The 19,636-nt window shown below is 42.2% G+C and overlaps 2 protein-coding genes across 2 annotated transcripts in view; one reads left to right on the forward strand and one right to left on the reverse strand.

Moving 5' to 3' along the window:
- The window catches only part of LOC306940725 (uncharacterized protein), a 92,897-nt gene extending 92,312 nt beyond the window's left edge, over positions 1-585 (reverse strand). The window contains exon 1 of the mRNA XM_079525866.1: positions 575-585. The gene's annotated coding sequence lies outside the window, so the exon portion shown is untranslated. The remainder of the gene's footprint in view (positions 1-574) is intronic.
- Positions 1-13,687, forward strand: part of ptk2bb (protein tyrosine kinase 2 beta, b) — a 34,895-nt gene extending 21,208 nt beyond the window's left edge. Inside the window, exons 19-31 of the mRNA XM_079525834.1 lie at positions 2,999-3,099; positions 3,572-3,661; positions 4,694-4,898; positions 6,836-6,944; positions 7,075-7,134; positions 7,465-7,587; positions 8,891-9,043; positions 9,290-9,325; positions 9,789-9,813; positions 10,196-10,230; positions 10,321-10,455; positions 11,846-11,929; positions 12,618-13,687. Coding sequence (XP_079381960.1) covers positions 2,999-3,099; positions 3,572-3,661; positions 4,694-4,898; positions 6,836-6,944; positions 7,075-7,134; positions 7,465-7,587; positions 8,891-9,043; positions 9,290-9,325; positions 9,789-9,813; positions 10,196-10,230; positions 10,321-10,455; positions 11,846-11,929; positions 12,618-12,839 — 1,378 coding nt within the window. The 3' untranslated portion in view covers positions 12,840-13,687. The remainder of the gene's footprint in view (positions 1-2,998; positions 3,100-3,571; positions 3,662-4,693; positions 4,899-6,835; positions 6,945-7,074; positions 7,135-7,464; positions 7,588-8,890; positions 9,044-9,289; positions 9,326-9,788; positions 9,814-10,195; positions 10,231-10,320; positions 10,456-11,845; positions 11,930-12,617) is intronic.
- Positions 13,688-19,636: the final 5,949 nt, after the last annotated feature.

Genomic DNA, 19,636 nt, shown 5'->3' on the forward strand with positions numbered 1-19,636 from the left:
AGCAAAACAAGATCCCTGGGGCTGCTCCGTGGGGCTGCTGGGGGTACATCTTAGTATGTTACTTACTAGTGTATTAGGTTCTCAACCTGTGGGTCGGTCCCTACAATACCACTTTTATTGGGGTTTGTTTTTGTGATGCATAGTGCAGGCTATAGGCCAGGGTGTATACTGTTTGTATGGTTGTTTTTGCATAAGCATAGGGTGGGATGGGATCCATTATCAACACATGCTTGTTGGCTTGATGGCAGCAAAACTGAGCAGAACCTCTGCCCTGAAATGTTCACATAGCACCACCAGGAGGCCGATTTTTGCAAAACACATTTCTTGACAGTACTCCTACAGATTTTGTCCAAACAGCACAGTATTTCTATACTCATTAAACCAAACAAGTATGCAACATTCCAGGTGACTAAAATTTGACTAAAACTAAATGAAAACCTTTCAAGAGACTATGACTAAAAACTAAAATAGCAAATTTGTCTGAAATGTCTTTATTAGGAACAATCCCTTGAGATGAACCATCTCGTTTTCAAGGGGGTCCGCGATTCTCAAAATACACTTCATACATAAAGACACTTTTTTACAGACAGTTCAACCAGACAAAACAAGACAAGACAAAACAAACAAAAAACAAAAGAAAAAGAAAAAGAAAAGAAAACTACAACAAAACAACATTTCACATAACATGGACATAACGTAGACATAACACATGGATCGTTGCATCATGGATCTGTTACAGTGATAATTAGTGAAAACATGAACAGGTAGTCTCGAAATGAGAGGACAGCACAGTTTTAAACAAATGAAAAGATGTTATTGAACGAATATGGACAGGTAGATTATTCCAGTCACAAGGAGCTTTGCCAGCTGATGTGGGTATATTAAAGTAAATCTGTGAGCAATGTCTAAGTTGATGTGTAGAAGTGTATGGTATCATAAGCTGTTTCAAATACTGTGGATAATTGAAGTGAATGCATTTAAAGATGAAATGCAGCCAGTGCTGCTGTCTTCTTGAGGTGGGAGATGGTAAATTGAGATTTTCGTACAAGGTACAGTGGTGGGTCAAATATGGGCAGTCAAGGACAAATCTGCATAAACGGTTATATACTGAGTTCAAGGGAAGGAGGTTTGTTTTAGTGGCAGTCTGATAAACTACATCTGCATAATCAATAATTGCTGCCAAAAACAACACTGTCAAAAAATTGCTAATCCAATTGTTTATCTCTCGTGAGTGACCAAAGCCAATCCACGTGATGATTTTAGATGTTGGCATTTGTCCATCACTGGCCACTTTCAATCTACCTTTCTGGGACCGTAGATTTATAAATCTCTCAAAGCCTTAGTGTAGCTGCTAACCTGATTTAATGCAGACATCCAGTTCACAGCTTTCAGTGCTTGAAGTATTTGAAGGACAGCAATGAATCACCATGGAAATAAAACCGTAGGCTGAAGTTTACGTTATTCAAATGATCTGCACTCTGCTAACTTTCAAGCATAAGGAACAGGCCTTTCGTTAACTGAAAAGCAATCCTTAAAGTACAAGAAACATGATCTTCTTCTAAAACTAACTGGAGAAAAAACTTGTAACTTGTAATAATAATTTTCCATTTCAGTCCTTTGTCTTGTTGTATTATTGTGACAGAGACATTTACTCCAGTGTTGATTTCGTCGACTATTAAAAACTAAAACGAAAAATGTTCGTCGACTACCTTTTTTCACTGACGAAAACTAAATGGAAACTAAATTAAAACTAAGCTATGATGACTAAAAGTAAGACTAAATATATTGACCATTTTGTCAACAAATAAAAACTAGACTAAAATGTTAGGGAGTGGACAAGAAATCCAGTATAAGTCATTTTACACTTGGTTGCATGCTGAAAATAGCCGATCTACAAGCTCACAACGTGTCGCAGCCCGACGCGTTGTGGGCTTGTAGATCGGCTATTTTCAGCAAGTGTAAAAATAGTCATTAAGGCCTGACAAAATATATTTGAGTTGACTAAATCAACTGTAGATTTAGTCAACTGAAATCTTATGATATTTACGACTAAAACTAGACTTAACACTAAAACATTCCAGGGGACTAAAATGTGACTAAATGTGACTAAAACTAAATGAAAACTATTCAAGAGACTTTGACTAAAACTAAAATAGAAATTTGCTGCAAAATACAACACTGATTTACTGTACCATTGTCTTGTATTGTGACAGGGAGTCAGGGACATTGCTGTGCGGAATGTGTTGGTTGCCAGTCCTGACTGTGTGTACCATTGTCTTGTGTTATGACAGGGACATTGCTGTGCGGAACGTGTTGGTTGCCAGTCCTGACTGTGTGTGTCTTGTTGTGTTATGACAGGGACATGTCTTGTATTGTGACAGGGACATTGCTGTGCGGAACGTGTTGGTTGCCAGTCCTGACTGTGTGTGTCTTGTTGTATTGTGACAGGGACATTGCTGTGCGGAACGTGTTGGTTGCCAGTCCTGACTGTGTCTTGTATTGTGACAGGGACATTTACTCTACCATTGTGTTGTATTGTGACAGGGACATTTACTCTACTGTCTTGTTGTGTTGTGACAGGGACATTTACTCTACCATTGTGTTGTGTTGTTACAGGGACATTGCTGTGCGGAACGTGTTGGTTGCCAGTCCTGACTGTGTGTGTCTTGTTGTATTGTGACAGGGACATTGCTGTGCGGAACGTGTTGGTTGCCAGTCCTGACTTTGTCTTGTTGTATTGTAACAGGGACATTGCTGTGCGGAATGTGTTGGTTGCCAGTCCTGACTTTGTCTTGTTGTATTGTAACAGGGACATTGCTGTGCGGAACGTGTTGGTTGCCAGTCCTGACTTTGTCTTGTTGTATTGTGACAGGGACATTGCTGTGCGGAACGTGTTGGTTGCCAGTCCTGACTTTGTCTTGTTGTATTGTAACAGGGACATTGCTGTGCGGAACGTGTTGGTTGCCAGTCCTGACTGTGTCTTGTTGTGTTGTTACAGGGACATTGCTGTGCGGAACGTGTTGGTTGCCAGTCCTGACTGTGTGAAGTTGGGAGACTTTGGTCTTTCTAGATACATCGAGGAAGAAGAATATTATAAAGGTAAGGACGACGATTCTTCTCAGACACAGTGTTACATCTTTACGTCTTTTCTTGTATATTAATCATTCGAGGGATATATGGATATATCACACCTGATATTATCTAGATATTGTTGTTGTTGTTTATTGAATGGATCCCCATTAGCTGACGCCAGGGCGACAGCTAATCTTCCTGGGGTCCATATGAAATACATACAAAAAGCACATATAATTACAAATACAAATACAAAGATACCACATTCACATTCCTTAGCCCTTATTATTGGTATTTACGGTGGAGTTCTTCCCTGATTATTATTTTTTCATCAATGGGTTGGATTGGGGGGTCAAATCAACTAATGATTCCCGAGCGCGGCCCACGTTGCGGCTCACCGCTCCAAGAGAGATGGGTCAAATGCGGAGAACAAATTTCACCGCGGTAACATGGGTGAGTAATCGTACGACTTTGACTTTGACTTACCTTTATGTTTCAGCATCTGTTACTCGATTGCCAATCAAATGGATGGCCCCTGAATCCATAAACTTCAGACGTTTCACGTCAGCTAGTGACGTCTGGATGTTTGGTAAGTTCCTTCCATGTTCTTTTTCTCAAGACAAAAAGCTCTCTTAACCATAAACGGATAGAGGGCTCCTTTTAAATCCCAGTCATGACAATGTGAGTTTGTTACACAATAAAAATCACACCCGTGTTGAGATAACCGTCTGGGCCACATATGTGCTACTCTTAACATTAACTTGGAGACTGGATGGGGCTAATACTACCAGAATGCCCGAGGTTATGTCTCTTGGGTGATCGCACAGTGCTGCCACAGGGGGTCACCAAGGCACAACATGCATTAGTGACTGCAGGTCTTATTACTGCAGCCAGGTTGATTTTGAGAAACTGGAAAAGCTCTGTTACGCCAGAGATCACAGACTGGACCCAACTTATGACGGAAACTGCATCCTTCGAATACTCAATTGCCAGGAGGAACAATGTCAAAGGGAAGTTCCATGAAATATGGGACTACTTTTATTTGTATATTAAAGGATGGTTGCATTAACAATTTGTGATTGGTGATACATTACGGATATAATCACTATTGTCAGCAACAGAATGTGGAGGGGTGTTGTCCATTGGGGTTATTCTTTTTTGACTGCTAGTTGTGTTTTGTTTTTTGTTTGTTTTTCTTGTCTCTTTCTTTTGTGTAAGTCATGTGTATTTTGTATGCTTTATTGTAAAATCATTAAAAAACTTTGATGACAAAAAACATTCTCGAACAGCTCTCCCGGCCAAAAGCATTTGTCTCTGTGCTCCTGGGGAACAATGTCCTTCCTAATGGTGCGACCTTTAGACAATGATTTATTATCACTACAAATCCTTTAATATTAGCGGCCCTTTCATAATGAATACACGAAACACGTTCATGTGTACAGCATGTTGTGGCCATGCGGTTATTCTCCATGCTCTCTCCTTCTCCATGCTGTTATTCTCCATGCTCTCTCCTTCTCCATGCTGTTATTCTCCATGCTCTCTCCTTCTCCATGCTGTTATTCTCCATGTTCTCTCCTTCTCCATGCTGTTATTCTCCATGCTCTCTCCTTCTCCTCTTCAGCCGTGTGTGTGTGGGAGATAATGAGCCGGGGGCAGCAGCCCTTCTTCTGGCTGGAGAACAGGGATGTGATCAACCAGCTGGAGCAAGGCATCAGGCTGCCCAAGCCAGAGGACTGTCCCGGCACCATCTACTCCCTCATGACCCGCTGCTGGTCCTACGACCCCAGAGAGAGACCCACCTTCACGGAGCTGGTGATCAAGATCAGGTGCTAAGTTCACACTTTTTCACTAGTCAGTTGGGATTAACCCTGGGCGGGAACACTTTTGGTGGTTTAAGCATTATGTTGTACATTAGCTGTTGAAAAATAGCAGATCTACAAGCTCATAGCGCGGCACCGAGTGGTGAATATTTTGGCGAATGGATACTGCGGTTCAAGTGGTTAAAGCCGGCCTGTAGTGCGTTACATTGATTTGAGGGGCAGTATGCAACCTTTTGGACTCACAAAAAAAGCGATATACGGCCTCGTCACAGAGATATTTGTTTGCGCATGCCATGACGATACATATTTGGGCATGGTCGTGACGTCAGAGGTCTGCACGCCCCTACCAGCCGTTCCAACCATAAGCCTATTTTAATATATTTTAAATATTAAGAAAAAAGAAAGATAAGAGCATTTTTGTGAAGTTCATCATTTTAAACTCAGAGATTGGCAAAAAAAATGACGTCTGAATATCTTGATTCCGTCGTCCAGACTCAGGGACGGTCAAATCTTGGTTCTGCTGATTTGGATTTAATTACATTTCATAGGTCGGAATATCATTTCATAGTCGGAGGAGAATGCTCTAGCTGCACATCGATGTGCTCACTTTGGCTTTCATATTCACTTTACACCACCTTCGTGAAAAGTATATTTGCACACAGTTCATGTTTGTGTGATAAAATTAAAAAACGTGAAGTAAAATACCATGGGGGGTGGGGGGCTACAGGTAGTACCTAATGGCTAGATGTTTATTTCGTTTCTCAGTGAACATGATAATGATGATGCTGTACTAACATATTATGGACTATTTTCTGAAATGCCCCTTAGATAGCACTTTATGTAGACTTAGATAGCATTTTAAACAGATTCATAGCATGTTACGTAGACAGCACTAGAATTGCATTTGATGTAGTCATAGCACTTTATAGTACATATGTATATTATAGTATACATAGTTGTCTCCACCAGGCCGAAGGCATGGGGAGAGAGTATGTTTTGCACTCCGTCCGTGTGTGTGTGTGTCCTTCCGTCCGTCCGTCCGTCCTTCTGTCCGTCCGTTATCAGCTAATCTCCGGCACCATTGGCCCGATCAATGCCAAACTTTGCACACACACTCCCTGGATGCCAACGATGAACCTCTGCCCCACATTTTCCAAAACGGCCTGTTATAGCGCCACCATGAGGCAGCTTTTCACATTGTTTACCTAAAACTGCACCGATCTGCGTGATACGTTGCATGCACACTCCCTAGAGGCCAAGGACAAACCTTTGACCTGCATTTTCCGCATCTGCCTTTTATAGCGCCACCAGGAGGCCGACTTTTGTAAAACACATTTTTTGATATTACTCCTCCAGATTCTGTCCAAAAATCTCACAAATCGTTACACAGTATCTCTATGGTCATGTGCTCAAGTCGGATATGTCCGATATTTCATATTCCATCCTAATTGGCTATAATTGGCTTTCACAGTTTGCAAGATTGCCCCGTTTTGAACAAAAGCCTCAAATCATGAACGCAGCATGCAATTTACGTGAAATCTTTCACACATTTTCTTACTAGGCTGAGGAATATATCCCACCCTTTTCACATTGGCCTGTTATAGCGCCACCAACAGGTTGATTTTTGCAAAACACATTTTTGGAACAAAATGCTTAAAAAACATGTTTATATTAATCCTAAACATTTTGCCAAACATCTCACACAGTCCTATCCTCCTGGTGGAGACCTGTGCCCAGAAGGGCACTTTTTCTAGTTTATATATAATATAGTTTCATTATATAGATACTCCACTGTTACGTTCTTAGCTTACGCATGTTTCATGATAACTATTTTTTATGTACTGTATGTGATGTATTGCCATGCTTTTTGTTATTGCTTAATGTAAGTCGCTCTGCATTAAGAGCGTCTGCTAAATGCCTATTTTCTGAAATGCCCCATGCAGTGATGTTCACAAGATGGAGAAGGAACAGGATGTGGAGAGACTTAGGGACAGAGCGCGCACCACTAAATACTTTGACACAAGGTTTAACTTCAACGAACCTCCTCCTAAGGTACAGTACCAGAACATTAAAAAGAAAAAACTAGAAATAAACTCCTTTATGCAACAAAAGTATTACGTGCATATATTAAACGTGGTGTTTTGCATTTTATAATCTGTTCTCACGCTGACTTTTTCACCAGCCTTCAAGAAAGAAACCTGGGCGTTTTGGGAACACACTCAGCATCGGCCTGCACATTCAGGTACCGTATAGTATATGATGATCCTGATCTGTTCTTTGGCGAAATAGAAGTGTATATTTTATTTGTACATCTCTAAATGTTTTGATGAATTGAACAGTTTTTGTATTGAGTTGTACTATAATTCTGCAAACTGTTACTAAATACTTAACTGTTAACTAAATACTCTGTGTGTGTGTGTGTGTGTGTGTGTGTGTGTGTGTGTGTGTGTGTGTGTGTGTGTGTGTGTGTGTGTGTGTGTGTGTGTGTGTGTGCGCGCGTGCACGTGCGTGCGTGTGCGTGTGTGTGTGTGCGCGCCTGCCTGCGTGCGTATGTGTGTTTCCCTCTGTGCAGCTGAACGAGGCTCTGTGTGCCAGCTCACCTGACCTGGCCAGCCCGTGTGAATATCAGTCTCCTGTTGACTCAATGAACATGCTGGCACTGCCAAGGATGTCTCCTCGACCACGCAGCATGGGGGTAAGAAAAACAGGGCTTTGTTGTCTCTGTCTGTACAGCATCTCTGTTTATTAATGTGTGCGTGCGTGCGTGCGTGCGTGCGTGCGTTTTCGTGTGAGCCTGCAAAATGGTTGTTGCTCATGCGTGCCATGCTCCTTTACTTTCCCTATCTTCACTTTAGCTGCAACAACTTTGTAGTTTTCCAACCTGTGTTGTCGTTCCTCCTCTCTTGATGCACCATGTAATAAATGCTAAATGTAATGTCTGCTATATGCCTAAATTGTATGTACATACAGTACAGATCATCACCCAGGCATTTGGTTATTACATACCCATGGCCATAACCTATGGTTATTAGTAATAACCATAGGTTATGGCCATGGGTATGTAATAACCATAGGTTATGGCCATGGGTATGTAATAAGTTATTACATACCCATGGCCATAACCTATGGTTATTACATACCCATGGCCATAACCTATGGTTAGTACATACCCATGGCCATAACCTATTTATTCATGATGACACAATATCAATATGCCATGAAAATAGCACTTACCACACTTAGCACTCACCACACCAAAGGGTCACCATGCAACTCCTTGGGTCCAAGCGGTTGCAAGGAGTTAACGCTAAAACCGTCTCGACCCTTTGGTGTGGTTTGGGCCATTGAATTCCATGCGTTGAATCACTCGGGTCAACGTGGGTCGAACATATCACACCGCAGGGACAACGCTAAAAGAGTCTTACTCTTGACCCTTGGGTGTGGTTAGGGCTTTAACCACATATGTAACATTAGAACCACTTAAATACTTAATTGAGCCTTTTTTTTTGTAGCTTGTAGATCTTCTATTTTTGCCAAATGTTCGCCCCCAGAATAGGGATGCTAGTGTGTTTATGTGGTTAATAATAATCGAGTAGATTTTTGATTGGTGTATTGGTTACTGTCAATGAGGAACTGCCTCTGTGATTGAAACGGACGTCTCGCTTCGTCGGATTTCCCAACAAGTTAACTGAAAACAATGCAGGATGCCTGCCATTACGCAGCCATTCTGTGAACCATCACTTCACAGTTTTCTGCTCAGTATTTTGGCTCCTTTGTGCCCAGATAAACTCCATTGTCTCTCCTCAGCCATGAATACTATCACATTTTGTGTTTGGTGGGCCGGCACTGTAGCCGCCATATCAGCCCTAGGGCTAATGATATGGCAAGCTTATCTCTGGCAAGCTTTTTATTATCACCCCTCCTCCCCCCCAGGGCAAAGATAATCTCTGCATATATTTTGCCAACCGAGTCTTTTCATTCCCCCGCTACTCCACCAGGAAGGAGAGTTTCCCAGGGTGGAGGCGAACAGCAAGGAGGATGCCCAGCGTCTGTGGCAGATGGACCGAAATCGGATGCAGGACACGCTCCGCAAACAGAAACGAGAAATGGCCGAGGACGAGAAGTGGCTGGAGAAGGAAGAGAGACAGCTGGTGGGAAACAGGACATCATTAACCTTTGTCAAGCCCCTCTCTGTGTCTCTTCTGTGTCCCCCCGGTGCTCTTGAAATGAATGTGCCCGTGACGGCCACATGGAACGGAGGAGACTTAAACCTTGTCGACCTGTTCGTTCATTCTCGACGCACCACCGCTCTCGAATTGAGTCTGCCCGTAGTAACAATTCCTAAGCGAGGTAGCTTATACCTGTACTATGAAATGAACCTGCCTGTTCTTTTGCAGGACCCCATGGGACCAGAGGACCATGTCAGCCCAGCGGTACGTGTGTATGTGTACCTGTTGCATTACAAAGAATTATTAACCCATTTTGACCTGAGATCAGATTCTAAAAATGTCTTCTATATCCTGACAGTTTTCTGAAAAAGCTATGTTTCTATGTCAGTCGTTCTTTGATTTTTCAAAAATAGCAGACCTACAAGCTCATAGCGCGCCACTCGGTGGCGCGCTATGAGCTTGTAGATCTGCTATTTTTCAATAGCTAAAGCATAACATAATGCTACCAAAATGGGTTAAACTTGGTGTTTGTCTTGGTGATTTTTACAGAGTGCTTCTTCATCATGTAAATACTCTGCCTCGAAAATATTTTAGTTATTATGTCATGACTGTTCATTCATGAATATATGGAATGCTATTTTGACACTAAATGTTTTTTGTCTACTACAAGACATTCTATTAGTGTTTATTTTGTGTGTATTTATTTTATTTTATCTTGTTTTCTTAGTCCCCTGAAGCTGAGACAGAACATGGTGAGTACTCTTTAGTCTTTAATAAAGAATATCACGTCACTAAGCTGAATGTGAATACTTTACTACAGAGGTGGAAAAAGTACTCAATTGTACTGCAATTTCTACTTCGTTACAAGTACGGAATTGAAAATGTACTTGAGTAAAAGTACAAAAGTATCGGCATAGGGTTGAAGTGGTTAATGTATGTTTTCTAATCAAATTTTAAATCTCCAACGCAACTAGTAACTAAAGTTTGGAAATACTCAAGTAAAGTACAAATACCTCAAAATTGTACTTAAGTACAGTATTTCAGTAAAAGTACTTAGTTACTTTCCACCACTGCTTTCCTAGTTTGTAAACTTCAATCTACTAAATCTGTATTATTCACCCTTTGTTATTACAGCAGTACCAGATAAGCCCCCTCGCCTCACTGCTCAGGTAACCACGAAGATTCATATCTGTGGTCAAGTATTTCTTCCTTATCAATCTAAGGTCAGTCAGAGTAACATCATTCCTTGGTGTTCTCAGTCTACCCCGACAGCCGAACTGGACCGTTCTGAAGACAAGGTGTACCAGTCGGTCATGAATCTGGTCAAGGTGGTCGTGCAGCTCAAAAATGACCTCAACACACTGCCGCCTGAACAGTACTTCACCCTCGTCAAGGTACAGCATGAGAACCTGAGATCAGATTCTACAAATTTCTTCTACATCCTGACAGTTTTCTGAAAAAAGCTATGTTTCTGTCGTTCTTCGATTTCTTCAAAAATAGCAGACCTACAAGCTCGTAGCGCGCCACTCGGTGGCGCACTATGAGCTTGTAGATCTGCTATTTTTCAATAGCTAAAGCATAACATAATGCTAACACCAAAAGGGGTTCCCGCCCAAAATGGGTTTTAACTGAGGCCCAATAGAGCGCCGACGTCCTGATGTCACTCCCTCATCCCCTGGTTCACGGAAGTAATTTCTCTATGGAGAATAACATGGGGTCATCTTAAAATCGTCTCATATAAGCATTGTGGTCCAAAAATAAACAAGCTGTCTCTGCGTTATTGTCAGGGAGGTGTCTCTGTATCATTTGCGACAGTCAGTCACTCATATATGATACAGTCTGTTTCTGTTTCTAATTCAGTAGCAGTAACAATAGTGTTTACTCTCAGTCAGTTGATTCTTCATATCCATATGAGTGAAACGGCCGGGATGACATGTTTATTTTTCAAACACAGTTCTTATATGAGGTGATCTAAACTCCCCCTATGGGGATTACAATGCAAATAAAAAGTACATGAACCCTGTGGATTTGTGCCCTCTATCGATATTGACGTCAGACTTCGGTGCTCTATAGCCTGATGTATACTTGTAGATAGTACTGGTGCTCTATAGCCTGATGTATACTTGTAGATAGTACTGGTGCTCTATAGCCTGATGTATACTTGTAGATAGTAGTGAGTGTAGCGAGACACGGCAAGTGTCTCGCTCTGGAAATAGCTGATCTACAGTACAAGCTCACAACGTGTTGTATTTGCTATTTTTTAATGTGAGTATTAAAGTATTAATATTCAAGTGACTGTTTTTCCGTGTGCATACACAGAATGTTGCAAGTGGCAAGCAGGGATATTGTGTGATTTATAATTACATCTTTGAAATGGAGAGTTGAGCTGGACATTAAAACCCAATTCCTGAATGGTGTCTAAACTCTTGCCAAACTAACTGGTGTTGTGTTGTCCATGATTCAGTGTGATCTGATCATGTCTTGTTTGTCTTTGTGTTCACTACAGTCTGTTGGACTGACTTTGATTGTCTTTGTGTTCACTACAGTCTGTTGGACTGACTTTGTTTGTCTTTGTGTTCACTACAGTCTGTTGGACTGACTTTGTTTGTCTTTGTGTTCACTACAGTCTGTTGGACTGACTTTGATTGTCTTTGTGTTCACTACAGTCTGTTGGACTGACTTTGATTGTCTTTGTGTTCACTACAGTCTGTTGGACTGACTTTGATTGTCTTTGTGTTCACTACAGTCTGTTGGACTGACTCTGTGTCTTTGTGTTCACTACAGTCTGTTGGACTGACTTTGCGAGATCTGATCCAGAGTGTGGATCAGGTACTACCTACCTTACAGGATTCCACCAAGAAGACAGAGGTACATTGAACACACACACACTCTGTTTTTCTCCTTCCTTTATCAGTTGAATCTTCATACTTAACCACATTTACCCTGGCATCCCTATTTTGGGCATGTCATTATTAGTTTAACAAAAAATAAGTTCTTAAAATTATTAATACAAGTATTATATTTAAAATAATAAAAGGGGGTTAGTGGTTAATGTATTGATATAGTTGTCACAGTGTCACACTGTTTTTGAAATGTACCATGTTTTTGTATGCTGTCCTATCATGTCTTGTTATGTTATGTTCAATGTATGGAATGGAAATATGGATGGAAATTAGCAACTCTGCTAAATCCTGGTGTATTAAATTTGTATGTAATGTTCATTCATATTCTCTGTCCCGTCCAAATACACCAATAAAGTAAAGTAAAGTCACTTTATATGAAGCCATTTATCAAGGTGCAACAAAAATAGCGATGCAGAGCCAGTTTATGACATGAAAACTATATCATTTGTATATTAGAGTGCTCTGGGAATCTATTTCTATCTTCCATCAAAATTGCTTATCCCTCTACTGTTAAGTAGAGGGAAAGATTGTCTCCCTTAAGGGTGGAGAGGAGAGAGGTAAACTACAATAAAGCTGACTCACATCGAGTGTGACCACTCTGGCGTTCCTTTCCGTTTCAAATAACGTCATCGACATAACTCCTCCCCGTGCAGATCGAGGGCACTCAGAAGCTGCTGAACAACGACATGGCGGAGCTCATCAGTAAGATGCGTCTGGCCCAGCAGAACGCCATCACGTCTCTGAAGGAGGAGTGTAAGAGACAGATGTTGACCGCGGCTCACACCCTGGCCATCGATGGCAAGAACATGTTGGACGCCGTGGACCAGGCCAGGGTCAGAGCCAACCTGGCGCAGCCAAAACTATTGGAATCCTGAGGAGAACATGTTGGACGCCGTGGACCAGGCCAGGGTCAGAGCCAACCTGGCGCAGCCAAAACTATTGGAATCCTGAGGAGCGACTTTATGCGTTATCCACTCGAGGTCAATACACACCGCCAGCTCCACAAGGACATGTAGACATGTGGAAAATCAAAGACTTTTTTTCTCTCTAAAATTTTATCCCACGATTTTGCAACCCATTTTTTCACCCAGTGTCAATTATCTAATGTAATCCTGGGCGCTACACTTCCTCTGCCAACCTGGGGGGGCAGCGGACTGAACTCATGCTTCCTTCTATGCATGAGGAGTCCAAGCTGCTTCTTTTCACCTGACAGGGGAGAGTTTCCCCGGCCGGACGTAGCACGTGGAAGGAACACGTTATTCAGACCAGTTCCTTTCCCCTCCATCAGGCACCCCGGCTGGCCAGGGGGAGGTAGTTTAGAGACCAGGATTACTGCATGTTTTTTGTGAGGGTACCTACCCTAGGGGACACGGGGAGAACATGCAAACTCCACACAGAAAGGCCCTTTCGTCAACCCCGCCTCGGGTATGGGCACTGATGACGTGGAGGAGGGAACACGCCCCCAGCACCCACAGCATCCCCAGCGGGAATCGAACCTTGTAGCTGTGAGGCGACATCACTACCGACTGTGCCACCGTGCCCCCTGGTTTTGAAATTGAGTAATACCACTGACTGAAGGGACCGAACAACTTGGAAATAAGTGGATACATACATGGGATCACCAAAGCACCGAGTATACGACAAAATTGATACATAGACAGTACGTCAATGTGTGGTACCGTACACATTTAAATTGTCATTATCCTAGACATTTCAATTGATGTAAAAGGCTCATGTTTGTTATTCTAAGTGTGTTATAAACTGTCTGATGATCTGGCTTTTTATGTAAGTTATGTAACTTTTGTCTTTTCAGAGTTGTTGCACGTCGAAAATAGCTGACCTACAAGCTCATCCTCGTGGATGCGTGATGTGAGCTTGTACTGTCTGTAGGTCTGCTATTTTTGCTATGCGACACCAACATGCGACGGAGCCCGCATTAGGCTTTAATCTCTCAAAGTTTAAACACATTTAAATAAAATGTAAATACATGCTGAGCAGAGGTTGACTCAATAATATTCACAACAATGGCCTATTTCACCAGCCATGTACGTTTTCATGAGCTTTATTGCATTTCAGCCACATGGAAATTACAGTTGGAGGCCATCGATATTGTCCTTTTCTTTTTGCTGAGGTTTGCGTGATCTGCGCAAAAGGACAGTTAACCCATTTTGGGCGGGAACCCCTTTTGGTGTTTTAAACATGTTATAATTTAGCTATTGAAAAATAGCAGATCTACAAGCTCATAGCGCGCCACCGAGTGGCACGCTACGAGCTTGTAGGTCTGCTATTTTTGAAAAATCGTGAAAATATTTATTTCAGAAAACTGGAGGATTTAGAAGGATTTTTTTTAAATGTTGAGGTCAGGCCTAAATGGGTCAAATGATAAGGGACAATATCGGTGGCACCCAACTGTATGTTTAGATTCCCTGTTCAAACAAGGCAATACACTTCCTTTTTTATTTTATTTTTGGGGCGGTATTTCAGGCCTGTACCCTCATTAGTAAAATATGTAAAAAAAACAAAAACACTAACATGACAAATAAATAATACCATGGAGTACGTTAATTAAATGTCCATACTTGCCATCTCTAGTGAATAATTGGAGAGGGGTTACTGTAGGCTTTTCATATTGTAGGCTGTCATCATCATACCATCATCATTATTCACCTGACATCATTAGCGAAACATCCTTTTGGGGCTACAGTGCCTTAAACACACTAATTTGTACGTTATAATGAATAGCGTATGACTCTGAGGCATAGACAGTTCAGGCCAGTCCCTCCATTAAGAGTTGAAATTAATGATGTTTTTAATGTCCCCCCACCCCTTCACTAAAGCTTTAATGTCCCCCCTTAGCTTTTGAAAGTCTAAAGTAAAAGCTACTGTATATGAGCTATACTGTAGTTAAGTTAAGTGGTGCCAGGAAAGCCCATGGGTGAACTAAATGAGTAGTGTTTATCCTTACGGCAGCACAAATGCGCTCTGCAAGTTTCATACCATGGTAATCTGCCCATAAAGGTTTGAGATAACCTATGTGTGCAAGTAGAATATTTAGCCTAATGGTGGTGCTACAGGACAGGGTGATCAGTAGAGGCCATCCTCTGGGAGGGCATGACGATGCACTGCCAGTTTCACGGCAAATGGACTGACACATGAACCAACCAACAAATTTGAAGGAAAATATATATATATATATTTTTTAGAAAGGTTGTTTTGTCACCACAAGCCACCAGAACTGCTTTAACAGTATAGATTGCACTAGTCTGTGGAACGTCATCTAAACACATAGGTTTTCATGATTCATTTTCACACTCCTCACAACAATTCAGTGACCCATTATTCCCTGTGGATGGGGTCACTGAGATCATGGAATAGAGGAGGGTATACACATGCATAAAGTCAATGGAAAATCGAGTGGCAAAGTGAGTGTAACGTTGTTTAATGTCGTTTAAAGCAATCAGATCAGACTTTTCAGTTTGGATGTACAGTATGGGCTGCCACTCAGCAGGCGTTTCCTCATTACTTCCGGGTATGATGATGATGTCACGCATACTCCCTATTGACCATTCCATTCAGGATAGGTAAAGGTAATCTCTCAGAAACATGTTGCAGTGACCGTTCCCTCAAGCGGACCCCCCCCCCCCCCCCGAACCATGACAGGCTAGTGTTCTTGACCTGAAAGCATAACAGACTAGAGCCACTGTCACTTTTTAGACATCTCTGTGGTCCAGTGGATTTTGCACCACTGAACTCTCAAATGTATATTTGTCTTTGTGACTAGGGGTAAATGCCTGTTGTTGCATTGAACTTCTCTCTCAGTCATCTGAGGAAGTGCACTGCTCTTCTATTTTGGGACTTCCTCTTTCTTTGGTGTTTTGCCTGAGCTAATGTGTGGTTTCTGGGCTAGAGGGGCGGGTCGCGGGAGAGATTTGCGCACGCCCTGATTGGATCTCAACGATCTGTCCGTCACCCCCGGCCCCTCCTCTCTCCCCCCTAGTGCAGCCAAGGCCCCAGTGAGGCTCTCCAACGTTGAAGCACTGGGCCCTAGTGGTAAGAGGAAAGAACTGCAGGCGGACCCGTGGAGCTGGGCTTTAACATTGAGCGCTCGGTTGCACTTCCACATTTGCCAACCAAAATTTGGTTGGCAAATGCGGAAGTAGACAGTTCTACTGGGTGCTTCAAAACGCCACTGAGCAACTTCCACTGACATGGGTGGCGGGGCTATTGCGCCGGTTCAGTCTCTATCCTTCGTTATACTCTATGAGTGCAGCGCTACGGCACATCATTTGGAGCGACGCCCACCCGGAAGGGTTGACTCCCACTTCTAGCCCAGAGCAGCCAATACGTTCCTCCAGGCTTTCATTTTTTGCGCCGACGAAAATGAAAGCCTGGGTACCGACGCTAAGGTGGGCATGTTTATATGCCTAAACCCTACCCTTTAACCTCATAGAAACCTAATCCTCCTTACCTCATAGAAACTATGTCTAAACCTAACATTAACCTCACAAACACAGTATACCTAGCCCTGATCTTAACCCTAATCCTCCTTACCTCATAGAAACTATGTCTAAACCTAACCTTAACCTCACAAACACAGTATACCTAGCCCTAATCTTAACCCTAATCCTCTTTACCTCATAGAAACTATGTCTAAACCTAACATTAACCTCACAAACACAGTATACCTAGCCCTGATCTTAACCCTAATCCTCCTTACCTCATAGAAACTATGTCTAAACCTAACATTAACCTCACAAACACAGTATACCTAGCCCTAATCTTAACCCTAATCCTCCTTACCTCATAGAAACTATGTCTAAACCTAATCTTAACCTCACAAACACAGTATACCTAGCCCTAATCTTAACCCTAATCCTCCTTACCTTATAGAAACTATGTCTAAACCTAACCTTAACCTCACAAACACAGTATACCTAGCCCTGATCTTAACCCAAATCCTCCTTACCTTATAGAAACTATGTCTAAACCTAACCTTAACCTCACAAACACAGTATACCTAGCCCTGATCTTAACCCAAATCCTCCTTACCTTATAGAAACTATGTCTAAACCTAACATTAACCTCACAAACACAGTATACCTAGCCCTGATCTTAACCCTAATCCTCCTTACCTTATAGAAACTATGTCTAAACCTAACCTTAACCTCACAAACACAGTATACCTAGCCCTGATCTTAACCCAAATCCTCCTTACATTATAGAAACTATGTCTAAACCTAACCTTAACCTCACAAACACAGTATACCTAGCCCTGATCTTAACCCTAATCCTCCTTACCTCATAGAAACTATGTCTAAACCTAACCTTAACCTCACAAACACAGTATACCTAGCCCTGATCTTAACCCAAATCCTCCTTACCTCATAGAAACTATGTCTAAACCTAACCTTAACCTCACAAACACAGTATACCTAGCCCTAATCTTAACCCAAATCCTCCTTACATTATAGAAACTATGTCTAAACCTAACCTTAACCTCACAAACACAGTATACCTAGCCCTGATCTTAACCCAAATCCTCCTTACCTCATAGAAACTATGTCTAAACCTAACCTTAACCTCACAAACACAGTATACCTAGCCCTGATCTTAACCCAAATCCTCCTTACCTCATAGAAACTATGTCTAAACCTAACCTTAACCTCACAAACACAGTATACCTAGCCCTGATCTTAACCCAAATCCTCCTTACCTCATAGAAACTATGTCTAAACCTAACCTTAACCTCACAAACACAGTATACCTAGCCCTAATCTTAACCCAAATCCTCCTTACCTTATAGAAACTATGTCTAAACCTAACCTTAACCTCACAAACACAGTATACCTAGCCCTGATCTGAACCCAAATCCTCCTTACCTTAAAGAAACTATGTCTAAACCTAACCTTAACCTCACAAACACAGTATACCTAGCCCTAATCTTAACCCAAATCCTCCTTACCTTATAGAAACTATGTCTAAACCTAACCTTAACCTCACAAACACAGTATACCTAGCCCTGATCTTAACCCTAATCCTCCTTACCTCATAGAAACTATGTCTAAACCTAACCTTAACCTCACAAACACAGTATACCTAGCCCTGATCTTAACCCAAATCCTCCTTACCTAGCCTCAAAACATAGAGCTTCTAGTATTTTGTCTTATTTATCACACTAATGACTAATGCATGAGGATCACAGTCAGCCTATCTGCTTTCGACCACAAATTCAAATTCATTTTTTACTGTGCGGCGGTGGCTCAGGGGTAGAGTGGCTGGATGGTTGCCAGTTCGAACCTGGGCTCCCACAGAGTTGCTGTCGAAGTGTCCTTGAGCAAGACACTGAACCCCTAATTGCTCCTGATGTGCTCGTTGGTGCCTTGCATGGTTTCCGCCGCCATCGGTGTATGAATGTGTGTGTGAATGGGTGAATGTAATGCACCATCTATGTAAAGCGCCTTGCATAAAGGCGCTATATAAATGCACCATTTTTACCATTTACTGTACTTCCTTCCAAACACGCCCCAATATTGAATCCTCTTCCAGTCACTTAGAATGTATCTCTTACCATCTTTGTCGATAATTGAGGTCAACTGGGCCTGCTCAACGTTTTTATAGATTCCAGAGTGCATGATAGGGTGTTAATTGCTTTGTAATTGCTGTATTCATGTTTCTCCACTCATTTATTTCATAGTTTTTCTTTGAATGTGTCACCATTCTGTATATAATTAAATTGTGCATGACATGAATACATAAAAAAAACATTTCATGCCCCATATTCAGGCATGGTCCAAAGATCAGATAACCTCCCCAAGACCTCAGCACTCAACACTCAGACAGCGGTGATTAATGTCATATAGTCAATATGACATTAATCACTGCTGTCAAAGGTGGGTGTTGCTTCTGTCACATATAAGCAAAGGTACTATGTGTGAACATGAATAATGTAATTCTGAAACATTACTCAAAACAAGAGAGGGTTTTTACACAATCACCGCCAGGATTAATGAATCTATTTATCGCACATTTATTGCCAAGGTTTTTCCCCTTTCAACCTTACATTTTGAAGAGCCAAATATCCGTAACCGGATGTTACGATGACATAATGCTGTGTGTGTGGTGTCTTGACCGGTTGTTGTTCTCTCGCTCGGTGCAGAAAAAACCAGACCGTGAGTATCACAGCGCCTGCTGTCGGCCGTTGAAAACCTGACCGCGAGTATCACAGCGCCTGCTGTCGGCCGTTGAAAACCTGACCGCGAGTATCGCAGCGCCTGCTGTCGGCCGTTGAAAACCTGACCGCGAGTATCACAGCGCCTGCTGTCGGCCGTTGAAAACCAGACCGCGAGTATCACAGCGCCTGCTGTCGGCCGTTGAAAAGCCTCGTTTTCACCAGAAACGACATTCATTGTAGCGCCGATGTGGAGATACAGGCCATTGAAAGCAACACATAGAGTGCACGTGGATGCGCGCGCATCTTCAAAATGGCCGCGGCCGCTGTCCCACTTACACTGTGATGCTAAGGGGACGAGCGGCAGCTAACGATTCGATCCGATCAAAACATGGATCAAAGAATATAAATCCTAGAAAACATAGGTTCTGGCGGGCTGCCAGACAAAAGTAATTCTACGCTTACTAGGTTTCTGGCGGGCTCCGTGTTAAGGTGAGAGCTGTG

Source organism: Electrona antarctica (assembly GCF_951216825.1).
Source record: "Electrona antarctica genome assembly, chromosome: 17".
In the NCBI taxonomy this organism is placed as follows: domain Eukaryota; kingdom Metazoa; phylum Chordata; class Actinopteri; order Myctophiformes; family Myctophidae; genus Electrona; species Electrona antarctica.